The 11,451-nt window shown below is 33.4% G+C and overlaps 2 protein-coding genes across 3 annotated transcripts in view; one reads left to right on the top strand and one right to left on the bottom strand.

The window, feature by feature from the left end:
- Positions 1 to 329: 329 nt before the first annotated feature.
- LOC110115888 (telomeric repeat-binding factor 2-like) lies at positions 330 to 4,719 on the top strand. Its single transcript, XM_020849297.2, has 4 exons — positions 330 to 767; positions 3,691 to 3,854; positions 4,406 to 4,472; positions 4,548 to 4,719. Exons 1-4 carry the CDS (start codon positions 375 to 377, stop codon positions 4,599 to 4,601), a joined length of 678 nt encoding a protein of 225 aa, XP_020704956.1. The 5' UTR covers positions 330 to 374; the 3' UTR covers positions 4,602 to 4,719.
- Positions 4,720 to 8,752: 4,033 nt separating this feature from the next.
- LOC110115885 (protein DEFECTIVE IN EXINE FORMATION 1) overlaps positions 8,753 to 11,451 on the bottom strand; it is a 40,574-nt gene continuing 37,875 nt past the window's right edge. For both annotated transcript variants that reach the window (XM_020849291.2, XM_020849292.2), the window contains 4 exons: positions 10,217 to 10,500; positions 10,001 to 10,118; positions 9,495 to 9,677; positions 8,753 to 9,317 (listed from right to left, as the gene is read on the bottom strand). In XM_020849291.2, coding sequence (XP_020704950.1) covers positions 9,003 to 9,317; positions 9,495 to 9,677; positions 10,001 to 10,118; positions 10,217 to 10,500 — 900 coding nt within the window. In that variant the 3' untranslated portion in view covers positions 8,753 to 9,002. The remainder of the gene's footprint in view (positions 9,318 to 9,494; positions 9,678 to 10,000; positions 10,119 to 10,216; positions 10,501 to 11,451) is intronic.

The following is an 11,451-nucleotide window of genomic DNA, read 5'->3' as shown; positions in this document are numbered from 1 at the left end:
TAATTGAACTTTGAAAAATCAATTTTAAAATCAGGTGTGTGTGGTTCTAAATCTCCTACAAGCGCAAGCCCTCGTAGTTAATTACATCGTAGGGAGATAAAGCCCCCTACGAAAACTCTCGATTAAAATAGTGGCAAAATTTTGTCAGATTTTCTAGGAGTGATATCAAAAAGAGAATTATTTTAGAAGCTCAAAAGGAAATGGGTCAAAATTGAGTAGTTATTAACAGAATCAAATGGAGAAGAGTAGGGGACACTTTGAGATTTTGGAACCATCTGAAAGTGTCCAAATCTAATCTAAACACATATACCATTCTGATTTTGTCAGATGATGATGAGCAAGCCTTAAAAGCATCTTATGTGGATCTTCGAAGTATGGTGCGGAACACCCTACTTGACGCATCAAACAAAGCTATTGAGCTACAAGCAGTGAATCCAGAAGAAGCATACAGTGGGGAGTTAAGGGCAAATGATGTTCAGAACAGAAGGGATGAAATTGCGTCTACTTCTAAAATAGGTACCAAGCATACTAGTATTGAGGGAAATGAGAAAATTGCCACGTTGAATAAGCATCAGAAACCTTCATGCTTGAAGGAAAAGGAAGTAAATCAAAATGGGCAGGATGGACGTGCAAAGATGGCTTCCTTGGAGAAGGTTCCTGATATTCCACCTGACGGGAAAAACTACTCCACACAAAACAATAGCAGCTCAGCTTCTCTTCCTAGAGCTAGTCTTATGGAGAGAAACCCAACTGCCCATACATTGGAGGTGCTTTCTTGTCTTATAAATTCTGTGTTTTGTAATTCCATTACGGTTAATGAGTCCTATAGGGAATTCCCTTCTCTCTCAAGTACAATAGCATTTCTCTGGTTTTCAAGGAATTCACGATCCTTTTAATGCAGTTGGTTTTAGTTAATCCAATCCTCATTATTGTCACTTTACTGCTGATTTGTTCTTTCTAATTTCATTTCTTTGAAAGAAAGCATTTATCATCCCTAATATTTGCAAATAGTAGACATAGATGACGACGACAACAACAACAAGCCTTTTTCCCACTATGTGGGGTCGGCTACATGAATTCTTATTCTCCATTGTGTCATGTTAAAAGTCAAATTATTGTTTAAATCTAATAAAGAAATATCATTTCTAATATTTTCTTACCAAGACTTTTTAGGTCTGCTTCTATCTTTCTTAACATAAGTCAAATCTAATACTTCTACTTTCCTAACTGGGTCATCGGAAGGCTGTTGTTTTATGTGACCAAACCATCTAAGGCGACTCTCTCTAATCTTATCTTCCACTGAAGCTACTCCATCCTTTTCACGTATATGCTCATTTTGTATCCTATCTCTAAGGGTAAAGCCACTCATCCACCTGAGCATCCTCATCTCTGCAACACTCAACTTAGTATTATGCTTCTCTTTTAATGGCCAACATTTGGCACCATAAAACATTGTAGGTCTCACAACCATTTTATTGAATTTTTCCTTAAGTTTGAGGGGGACTTTTCTATCACGCAACAAGCCCGATGCATTTCTCCACTTCAACCATTCAACTTGAATTCTGCTGATAATATCCTCATCTATTTCACCATCACTCTGAACAATATATCCAAGATATCTAAAACGTGTACTCTTATTAATAACTTGATTGCCCAAAGTCACAATCTCCTCACCAGGTCTATTACTATTAAAATTATACTCCATATATTCAATTTTAGATCTACGCAAGCGAAACCCTATAGACTCTAAAGTTGACCTCCATAATTCAAGTTTACCTTCAAGTCCCTCTCTAGTCTTATCAACAAAATAAAAATAAAAAATTTTGGTTAATCCAACCTTCATTACTGTCACTTCTTTTTTAACTTTTTACCTCTGAAAGCATATTTCATAGAAAGTTAATAGTTCGTAAGTTAAATCTTCTGCATCTCTTAGATTAATTTTTCTTCATGGTCTGGATGCTCTGTGATGCAGGATTGCTCACAACCATGATTTTTTTTTATGAGATCATTAAAAGTATGTGTTACAAACTTTAGTTGTCCTACAAATATTCATTTTTCTCACACCAACTCAGGTACTGAAAATACCTATTTTTCTTTTGTACTCTACTCTGAATCCTTAATCAAAGTTCTTCAAGAATCTTTGGCTAAAGTTGGTAGGACCCTGAAGGAGGTTTCTCCCCAGGCGTTTGTGAAGGCATACTGCGCCCCTTGAACGGTTCTGGCAAGGTTCTATCAGTCTCTTACTTCTTATTAGATTTTCCTTCACTTCTATCTTCTTCTACTATTATTAGCTAATAAGATTCGTTTTTGGTCCATCTTCTCTTCAAACAACCCTTATGGCTGCAGTGCTGCACAAATTTATGTGTGATTATTAAGGCTTTTTGCTTTGGTTTTCAATTTTCTTTCACCTTCTTCTCTTTGCAAGCAATTATGCCTTGGTTTTTAAGTTTCATAAAGTTTGGTTTCATATGGTCATGAAGTCTTTAAAATTGAATTCCAAGTCTGCATGTGTTTTTGAGTCCGCTTAAAAAGATTTTGAGTTAACTTGAAATTGTTTGGATTTTAAGTTGAGTTAGAATAAAGTTCCAATAATCGAATTTGAGTTTGAGTGAAGTTTAACTCGCTAGAAATATTTGATATCACCCCTACTGAAAGATCATCCATGCTGGCATGTTTGGATAAATTCATTGGCATCAAACTCTTAAGAATAGGTGGGCTCATTACTGTGAACAGAAGTATCAGAATTGGTGGGCACATTTTTGGAGAGTTTTATTCTGGGATAAATAATTATAATTAGGGGTGTAAATATGTTATGTAAATTCATTGTTATGCCTTTTGATTCTATTATTGTGAGTAGAATAGCTCAAAAGCTCCAGTCGAGCTCAACAGCACCATTTTTGAGTTTGGGTCAACTCGTCTAAGATTCAGGCAAGCTTTGCAAAAGTGATTTGGAATAATTGGGTTTGTTCATGTCATATTAAGTCCTGTTTGAGTCAACTTGAAAACAATGTCTTAACCTAATTAGTTTTTTTATATTAAAAATTCATATTAAATTGAGGAAAAAATTAAGCTATGGCATCTAAATCGGATAATCATGTCCATTTTTCGTTGGGTTGACACTAACTCAACACTAGTTAAGTGTTTTTCATGTTGGTTTAAGCTTTAGTCAAGTTGAGTTCCGGTTGAAATTTTTAACCCATTAAAAAAGTTTGATCCACCTAGACTTTTATTAGGCCGGACCTAAACACCCCTGACCTGTTTTCATGAATTGATTCCCCTAATTATAATAAATAATGACACTGATACAAATTGCTAAATAGCTATTTATGAAACATTCCTGAAATTTAAAACTTGTTTACTTTTGTAACATGAATTTGGTGTTCCATTATTGCTCTTTCGGCTAAATTTCATATGATGGATTTTTCGTGAGCATTTTTTGAATGTTAATTTTGTATGAAGTACTTTATTCTTCACTTGAGCCTTTTTAGTGAATCTACTCGTCTTTTTCGCTCTTATTGTGCATAGCAGATCCAATGCTACATATGTTCAATAATTATATGAGAATCTTTGCTTCATTTACAATGATTCTAAATTTAAGCTTCACTGTACCATAATTTTTTAGATTTAGTTGTTGCATTTGGTGCTATGCCATCTCAGAAGTGTTTGATCTAATGATCTTTTGTTTTGCAGTGGACAGATTCACCACGTCCGGAAGGGAGAATTCATTTACATAGCCCAACAAGGGAACCTGTTTCACCTTTGAATTTGATTGGTGATAAAAGATATGCTAAACGAAGGAAAGTGAGGAAATGGACTTTGCTGGAAGAAGAGACTTTGCTAAAGGCTGTGAGAGAGTATGTATTTATTTGAATTGTCTTAGGCTTCGTTTGATATAACTTTTTTATTATTTTCTATATCATCTTTTTAGCAAAAAATTTCTTGTTAAATAATTTTTATACTAGAAAATTATTTTAGAAAGCAGTAAGAAAGTTGTCCAAAACGGAGCCTTAGGTTTTGTTTGGGACAACTTTCTTATTGTTTTCTAAAGCAGCTTTCTACTGCTTTAAAAAGCTGTAAGAAAGTTGTCTTAAATGAAGCCTTAGGCTTTGTTTGGGACGGCTTTCTTACTACTTCTTAAAACAGTTTTTTAGTACAAAAATTAAAAAATTTGTATTAGAAAGCTGATTTAAGAAGCAGTAAGAAAATCGTCCCAAACAAAATCTTAGTTTGTTGAATATCTTTCTGTAGTTAGACAAACTAGGTGCTGGATTTCTTTCTTTAACCCAGACTTCCTGAAAGCTTAAGCTAGCTTCAGATTTGTTTAGGATGATAAAATTAAAGCTTGAAATCTTCATTTGTGGTATTGATGCTCTTTCTATGATTTGCTTTCCTTTTCATCTCTCAGGCATGGTAAAGGGAACTGGAAAACCATCCTGATTTGTTACCCTAGCATTTTTGAAGAAAGAACTGAGGTAATTTTTTGATAGTTTCAAATATCAAATTCTCTTCTTTCGGTGGAATCAGATTTTATTCTCTCTTTTTAACAGGTTGATCTAAAGGATAAATGGAGAAACATGACTAGAAGTAGCTGGCCATCTTGATTTTAGCCCTTCTCTCTCTCTCTCTCTCTCTCTCTCTCTCTCTCTCCTTTTGTAAAGAATGGACAGTTTTACGAGGTTTTATTAATATGACCTGGAGGGCTGGACTCCTGCTATCGGATTAATTGCCTTTTTTTTATTATTATTCTCTCTTCAGTTCTGTTGTGAGCATATGTAAAAGATAGTTTATTTATATCATTATAAATTACTCGATTTTAATAATATTGATCGAACCATTTTCGAATCATGACGGAAACTTCTTTGGCTATTCTTTGATCCTGATTTTAAAATATAAACAAGCTTTGAATAAATTTTGAACAATTTTCAATCTTGTACAAAATAAATTTTTTATCACATTAGAATAAGTTTCGAGCAATTGTCGAATCTTGTTCGGTATTAGTTTTTGATTCAAGAGTGTAGAGATAATATCATCTGAGATAAAAAATTTGCCTAATGTATAAGATCACTATAATTCAACAATAATAGCTAGCTAGCCAAATATGAAGAGGAAACATTGCATTGAAATTTTATCGCATAATCATTAATCATTAAAGAAAATCATCAAAGAAGAAGAAGAATGTTTTGAGAATATGAGGGGTTGGTCAACTTCTTGCTCGAATGATAGCTTATTGATATATCATAAAAAAATCATCTTGAGTAGGCACGAATCGTGAGGCAAGATCAAGTTGGAAACTACCGATAAATTTGAGATCATTCAAATTCTGATTTCAACAAAATTATAGTTGAATTGAACGTCTAGAAAAGACGAACCCAACGACACCAAATTTGAATAAATTCGAGCCGAAATGGGTCAAAATTGTAGACTCAAAGCATCTTTGAAAAGTTCAAACCATAATTTGGATGACTAAATGTTTTCCAAACGTGATATGCTTATAATTGAATCAATCGGTTTGACGAGGCGAATCCAATGAGCCAAAGATTGCTGAATTATGTTATCATTAAGATATTTAAATGCACATAAAATAGTTTGCGATCAAGGGAATTAATATCAGCCGTCCTTTCAAACCACTTTGAACATACCTTTGATGTTCCTCCTATTTATTGGTCATGTCACTCTGAAAAACTATAAATAGACCTATCATTCTTCACTGAGGGGAACCCAAGCAAGAAAGAAAAGGAAGAGAAACTAGAGTTGTCACCAGACTCCTTGACCACCGTCGAACCACCGACCGTCGCCAAACTATCGTCGGACTTCTGCCCGACCACCGACTATTGTTGGACTTCAACTCAGCCGCCAACTGACATCATATTTATATTCGACCTCCGACCGTCAACGGATTTTCATTGAATTCATGTTCATCACTAGATTTCAATCTGTTGGTTGATTATTGTAATATGATCACACTCAAGTTTGAGGACGCGCCAATTATTTGTAATTTATTCAAATATTAGTGGATCAATTTCGACTTGGCATGGCCCGTGGTTTTTCTCTTCATGGTTCCCACATTAAAAAAAAACAATTATGGTGTTTATGCTCTTTGTGTGTGTGAGCTGGATACTCATGCAACGTTAATCTACATAGTTTTTCCTACTTTACAGTCGCGAATATTCTAGCCCACAATACTTGTAACGTTAACTTTAGCATCTCTTCGAAATTCAGGGTCTTTTATTTTGAACAAAAATTTTAAATATTTTCTATAAAAAATAAAATACTTTACATATTTTTTTAATTTCAAATATTATGAACCATATAAACTTAAATTTCCCTACATAAAGGTAGCTTGTTCTGTCCAAAGCTTTTTTTTTTGTGCCATTGTAAGAGGATATTCTCTTCTTGCCAACTTAGAAAGTAAGCAAAAGGATCTGTTAAAATTTTATTAGAGAGCTTCAAAATTAGTGTACTATTGATTATTATAAGGAGAAGTAATCATAAATAACTTCAATTTTCATTTATTTTTGTTACTATTTATTCATTCTCCACCATGAGAGTAAAGAATACCATTGTTTTTTTATTACTAAACATGCCACCAGTAGATTAAAATCTCTCAAGATTTACGGCTTTATAGTCTTATTAGCGATAATCATGGGCGATTGGACCAAACGACGACATGTATGGAGAGCTTATTGTCGGATGATTTTGCTTAGATTCATGATTAAGGTTTTGTTTGGAAGAGCTTTTGATCATTATTTTTAGCTGCTTTCAAGATATTTTTGTTGAAGATTATCTTGTTTTGCTTAGGGTTCTCACGATTACCTTCTACACGTCTCGGCATTTTACCTATGATTATAAATTGGGCTCTCAAAAAAGTTCATCATAGCTTATGTTCGGCTCACTTATGAGTCATGCTTGCTTCATTTGTTAAGCTTGGATATGGAACACGAATAGATATTTTGAGATTATTTTTGTTTAATCATGTTTTTTTGCTAATTTGAACTCGAAATAAATAAATAAAAATGATTTAGGACATACATTGGCTCGTGTTCGGCTTGGTTTGCTTTACATAGGTAGCACCCCCTATAGCTACTAAAAGCTATAGGGGGTGCTACCTAATCATGAAAGCTGCTTTAGAAAGCATTAAGAAAGTTGACACAAACAAAGCCTAAGAGTTCATAAAATAATATTTTAATGACTTTTTTTTTTCAAACTGCAACCACAATTTTTGTTTGGCCACTATTTTTTTGCCACTTTTGAAAATTTTCTAGACTAGAAAATTGTTTTCTACAACTTTAAAAAGTTACCTTCACCACTGAAGTTTTACAAAGCATTAAAAAATTTGTCTCAAATGAAGCCTTAATCTATTTAGAAAGGTATAATAACTTATAAAATATTTTTTAATAACTTTTCAATTTAAATAATTTCTCGTTAATTTGTTTCTCTTTGTAATCCAAACAAGCAGGCTTTCTTCTTATTCAATCAGATTCATGTTCATTATTGCATGAGTCAATATTCATCATTTAGTTGAGATTAAAGGAACTGAAGAGTGATTGTATGAATAATGAATTAGTGTCTTGATTTGCAGCAAAGAAGAATGAAATTTTGTAATGTATTTAGGAATGTGAATTGTTTGGATAAAATTTTAAAAATTGAATCTTTTTTTTTTTTAGTTGATTTGGTTCGGTTGTTAAAGTATCGGTTCAATTATTTATTATAATTTTGATTTTATTTGGTTTTTGGTTATTAGCTTAGTTTTTATTTTTGTAAATTCGATCATTCCAAAATCGAAATATGCTGATATATTAAAAAAAATTAAAATGGTTATTATTTAAATATTCAAATATTATAAAGCGTGGCTAATTTGTTATAGATATTGAGTTAAAGATTCTTATTGTAATTATACATTTTCAATAATTATTATGATTTTTTAGAAATTTATTTTTGTCTTTTTCTATATATTTTATTTACAAAAATTGTGAAGTTTTTTTAAATAATTTGAGTGAATTATTTAAGCCCAAACGAGCCGCCATGCTCGTTATAAATTAGGACAAATCAATATTGATATCATATGACCAAACAATTTCGCACATAAGCCGATTTCAAGCAAATAAATTTTCAAATAAGTCGAATCCGAGAGGATAATAAGCTCGCTTAAACTCGGCTCTCCTAATGCAAAAACCATGAGGTTCATAGGTTTTCAGATGCATTATTAATGTTCCCATTGGAGATCAACTCCGACGACTAATATTTTTTTTTTTTTTGGACATTTAGGCCATTTAAGGCAAACTCACACACACAACGCATACACATGGACTCGAACCTTGGACCTCTTAGTTTGAAGCCTAAGCTCTCAACCAATAGGCCAAGGAGAGTTGTGTGACGACTAATACTTTCTTGAGGACAAATGCGACAATGAAGCATACAATATGGATATTATTTTAATAAAGGGAATTATGTAACACCTCAATTGAACATTTAGGCTTGATCTTACCTCAAATACATGAGCTAAGATTTGGAATAAGAACTTAGATTTGATATTAAGCTTGACTAGGCTTCATAACTTTATGTAGAAGCCTTATGGATTAGTGTGTACCTTCTTAGATAAGGATGATGAAATTATCAATGAATAGTTTTTATTTAATTTATTTATCTTATTCATATCAACATAATTCAATTTCAACAATAACAAAAAAGTATCAAAGGATAAGCTATTAATTAACATATAAACATGCTTTACTTTGTTGAATGTTGAAACATATAACATGAATTAGAACTTTTTCTAGCTATTTTGATCACAGATTTCATCATCATTGTAGTCAATTGAGGCACTCTCAGTAATGGTAGCCGCAGGTTTTACTCATACATTGATAAGTTAATGTATAGCTCAATTACAACAAATAAAATTGCCAGCAAAAGAGTAATATGGATAAGATGTTCTTTCACACAATAAAAAAAAAAAAAAACTTTGTATTGCTTATCTTTAACCGAGATTTGCAAAAAAATGAGCTTCAGTCTCTATTCCGTGAATAAGATGGCAATGGTGCACCTTCCTGGGGCCGGAGAATCACCAGGACACCAAACATTCCAAGCAAAGGAAGGAGCAAAAGCCACTTGAGCAGTTTGTAGTAATGCATATGGAATGTGAGAGAGAACTCATCTGAAAAATAAATCCCATTTTTGTCAATCATCTCTACCACCACCGTCCCCGTCGTTCGAACCGGCACCGTCGGTAGCTTCATCCGCTGCTTTCCAGGTTGATTATAAACTTGCTTAAGAACAATTCTTCTCTCACCTTGATAGTTTCCAGGGACTAACAAGTTTATCTGCATGTTCAGCATTCCAGAAAATAAGGTTCTTAATCCACCTAAATAATATGTTAAATTTATACTTCCTTCGGGATAGTTTTCTTACTGTTAAAAAATATATATATATATATATAGTGGCCATAAACTATCCCAGATGAAGCCTTAAGAAAAAACAAATAGGAGCAAGGATCTTACTGTGACATTATAAGGTCCTTGAAACCCGGATGGAACCCTGTATTTATCTATTATCTCAAACTCGACCCAAAAATGTTTTCCCTCTTCATCACGAAAAGTTCTTGATGCATGCGAAACATAAATTCCTTCGCGGTCATAGCGGATTCCTGGATTGTTTCTTCCTTGGTTAGATGATCTCCATTCCTGGAAGAATATAGCAATCCATGTTATAAAACAAAAACAAGAAAAGCCATGCAGAAAGAAGTTTACTAACAGTTTGTTAAGGAAAAGAAGATGTTAAATCAAATCAGATTAAGGCTTCGTTTGGGACGACTTTCTTTCTACTTCTTAAAGCAGCAGCTGTTTAGTACAAAAATTTTTAATCTTGTACTAGAAAGCTGCTTTAAGAAGCAGAAAGAAAACCGTCCCAAACAAAGCTTAAATTCATGTTGAATTAAGGATGTTAATTTCACTGTGAATCTTTAGTATTATTATCTACCGCAATGCTGTTAGTTAATCCACTCTACCTTTAGAGGGTGGTGCGGTGATGCGGTCGAAAAGCAAAGAACATTGCCATTCATTGTAGAAACAATAAGGTCCAGATCATCTCCACCATCGACATTATCTGCTAAGACCATGCTATACCTGCAAATTATGGAGTGTCAGTAGCAAGCACATGAAATTCAAGTCAAACAAGCTTTGAGAGACAAATTGGGGCTTGTTGAAGGATAAAATAAGCTTACACAGTCTCCCCAATGTCCACAACATCAGTGCATGCAGAGGATCCATCTATCAAGTAAAGATAGCCATCAAAAGAAGTGGTAACTAGAGTTAACCCCTTCTTATTTTCACCACGCTTGGTTAGGTCAACTAGAAGAACTCGGGACATAACTCTTCCATGCGTTCGATAAGGGAAGTGAGGTACAAATGAACCGTCTCTCCCACTGAGGACATATATGTTACCAGATATTGTTGGTATCACCACATCAGTATGCCCATCACCATCAACATCACCAATAGTAGGACCCTGGTTAATAATTACACGATGATGAGACTTCAAATTAATTGATGGAAACAAGCGTGCTCCCACAACGAATTGTCAAAATACATAACAAACGCCTTTGCATCTTGGCAACATTCAAATCAAATGGGTTAAAAACTTAAAATAATATAAACCAACTTAAGAAAAGCAGGGAGGTGGCAAACTAGTTGATGCAAAAACAGGGAAGGAAATCAACGCAGAAAGCCAGTCAAAGGAGAAAAGGAGATAGTTATTCAAGCCCAGTTCAGTAAACTAGATGAATGATTCTGATGACCTATGTCGAGAATTGCATAACAGGACAGAGAATTCAGGTAAAAAAAAATACGAGAAAAAGACTGAAATAGTCCCAAAATATTCGTATGTAGCCAATTTGATCTCCGTAAATTTTTTTCTAATTTAGTCGAGCTCTCTCAAATAGAGAACGATGAAAAATTGGGTATAAAATTGATGCTAATTTAGTCTTGAGAGGCCATTCGAGATCAATTTTGTGTAGTCAAGTGATAAAATTGGATAAATATGTTTGGATTAAATTGGTCATATCTAAATAGTCGGGGGACTATTTTAAATCATAATGGCTTGTGATATTGTAGTACTGTTCAGCATAATCATTACAGAGAAGTTCATCAACTGTAATTCATGATACTAGTGTAAGCACAATAGTAGCTCATCTTAATGCCTATTTATTTTAGCCATTTAGTTTATAATATAAATGACTTGGATTTTTCAGATTGTTATGTTGGACTCAAATGTTTCGCTACCAAAGGCTCATATTACTAAGTATGAATTCTAAGTTTCAGTATAAATCTCTCAAATTTGTTTTGTTAACAAAGACTCGTATTACTAAGAATGAATTCTAAGGTTCAGCATAAACCCTCCATGTCAGCTTTCTTTATTGGCAACGTAAAAATTTTCAAAGCATCAAATGTCATTTGCAGA

Source organism: Dendrobium catenatum, unplaced genomic scaffold (genome assembly GCF_001605985.2).
Source record: "Dendrobium catenatum unplaced genomic scaffold, ASM160598v2 fragScaff_scaffold_323, whole genome shotgun sequence".
Lineage (NCBI taxonomy): Eukaryota > Viridiplantae > Streptophyta > Magnoliopsida > Asparagales > Orchidaceae > Dendrobium > Dendrobium catenatum.
This window is presented reverse-complemented; position numbering and strand designations above follow the sequence as displayed.

Coding starts and splice junctions, on each gene's coding strand:
- LOC110115888 (XM_020849297.2), top strand. CDS start 375: ATGGTGCGGAACACCCTACTTGACGCATCAAACAAAGCTATTGAGCTA. Junction 768..3,690: donor CAACTGCCCATACATTGGAG/GTGCTTTCTTGT, acceptor TTTGTTTTGCAG/TGGACAGATTCACCACGTCC. Junction 4,473..4,547: donor TTTTTGAAGAAAGAACTGAG/GTAATTTTTTGA, acceptor TCTTTTTAACAG/GTTGATCTAAAGGATAAATG.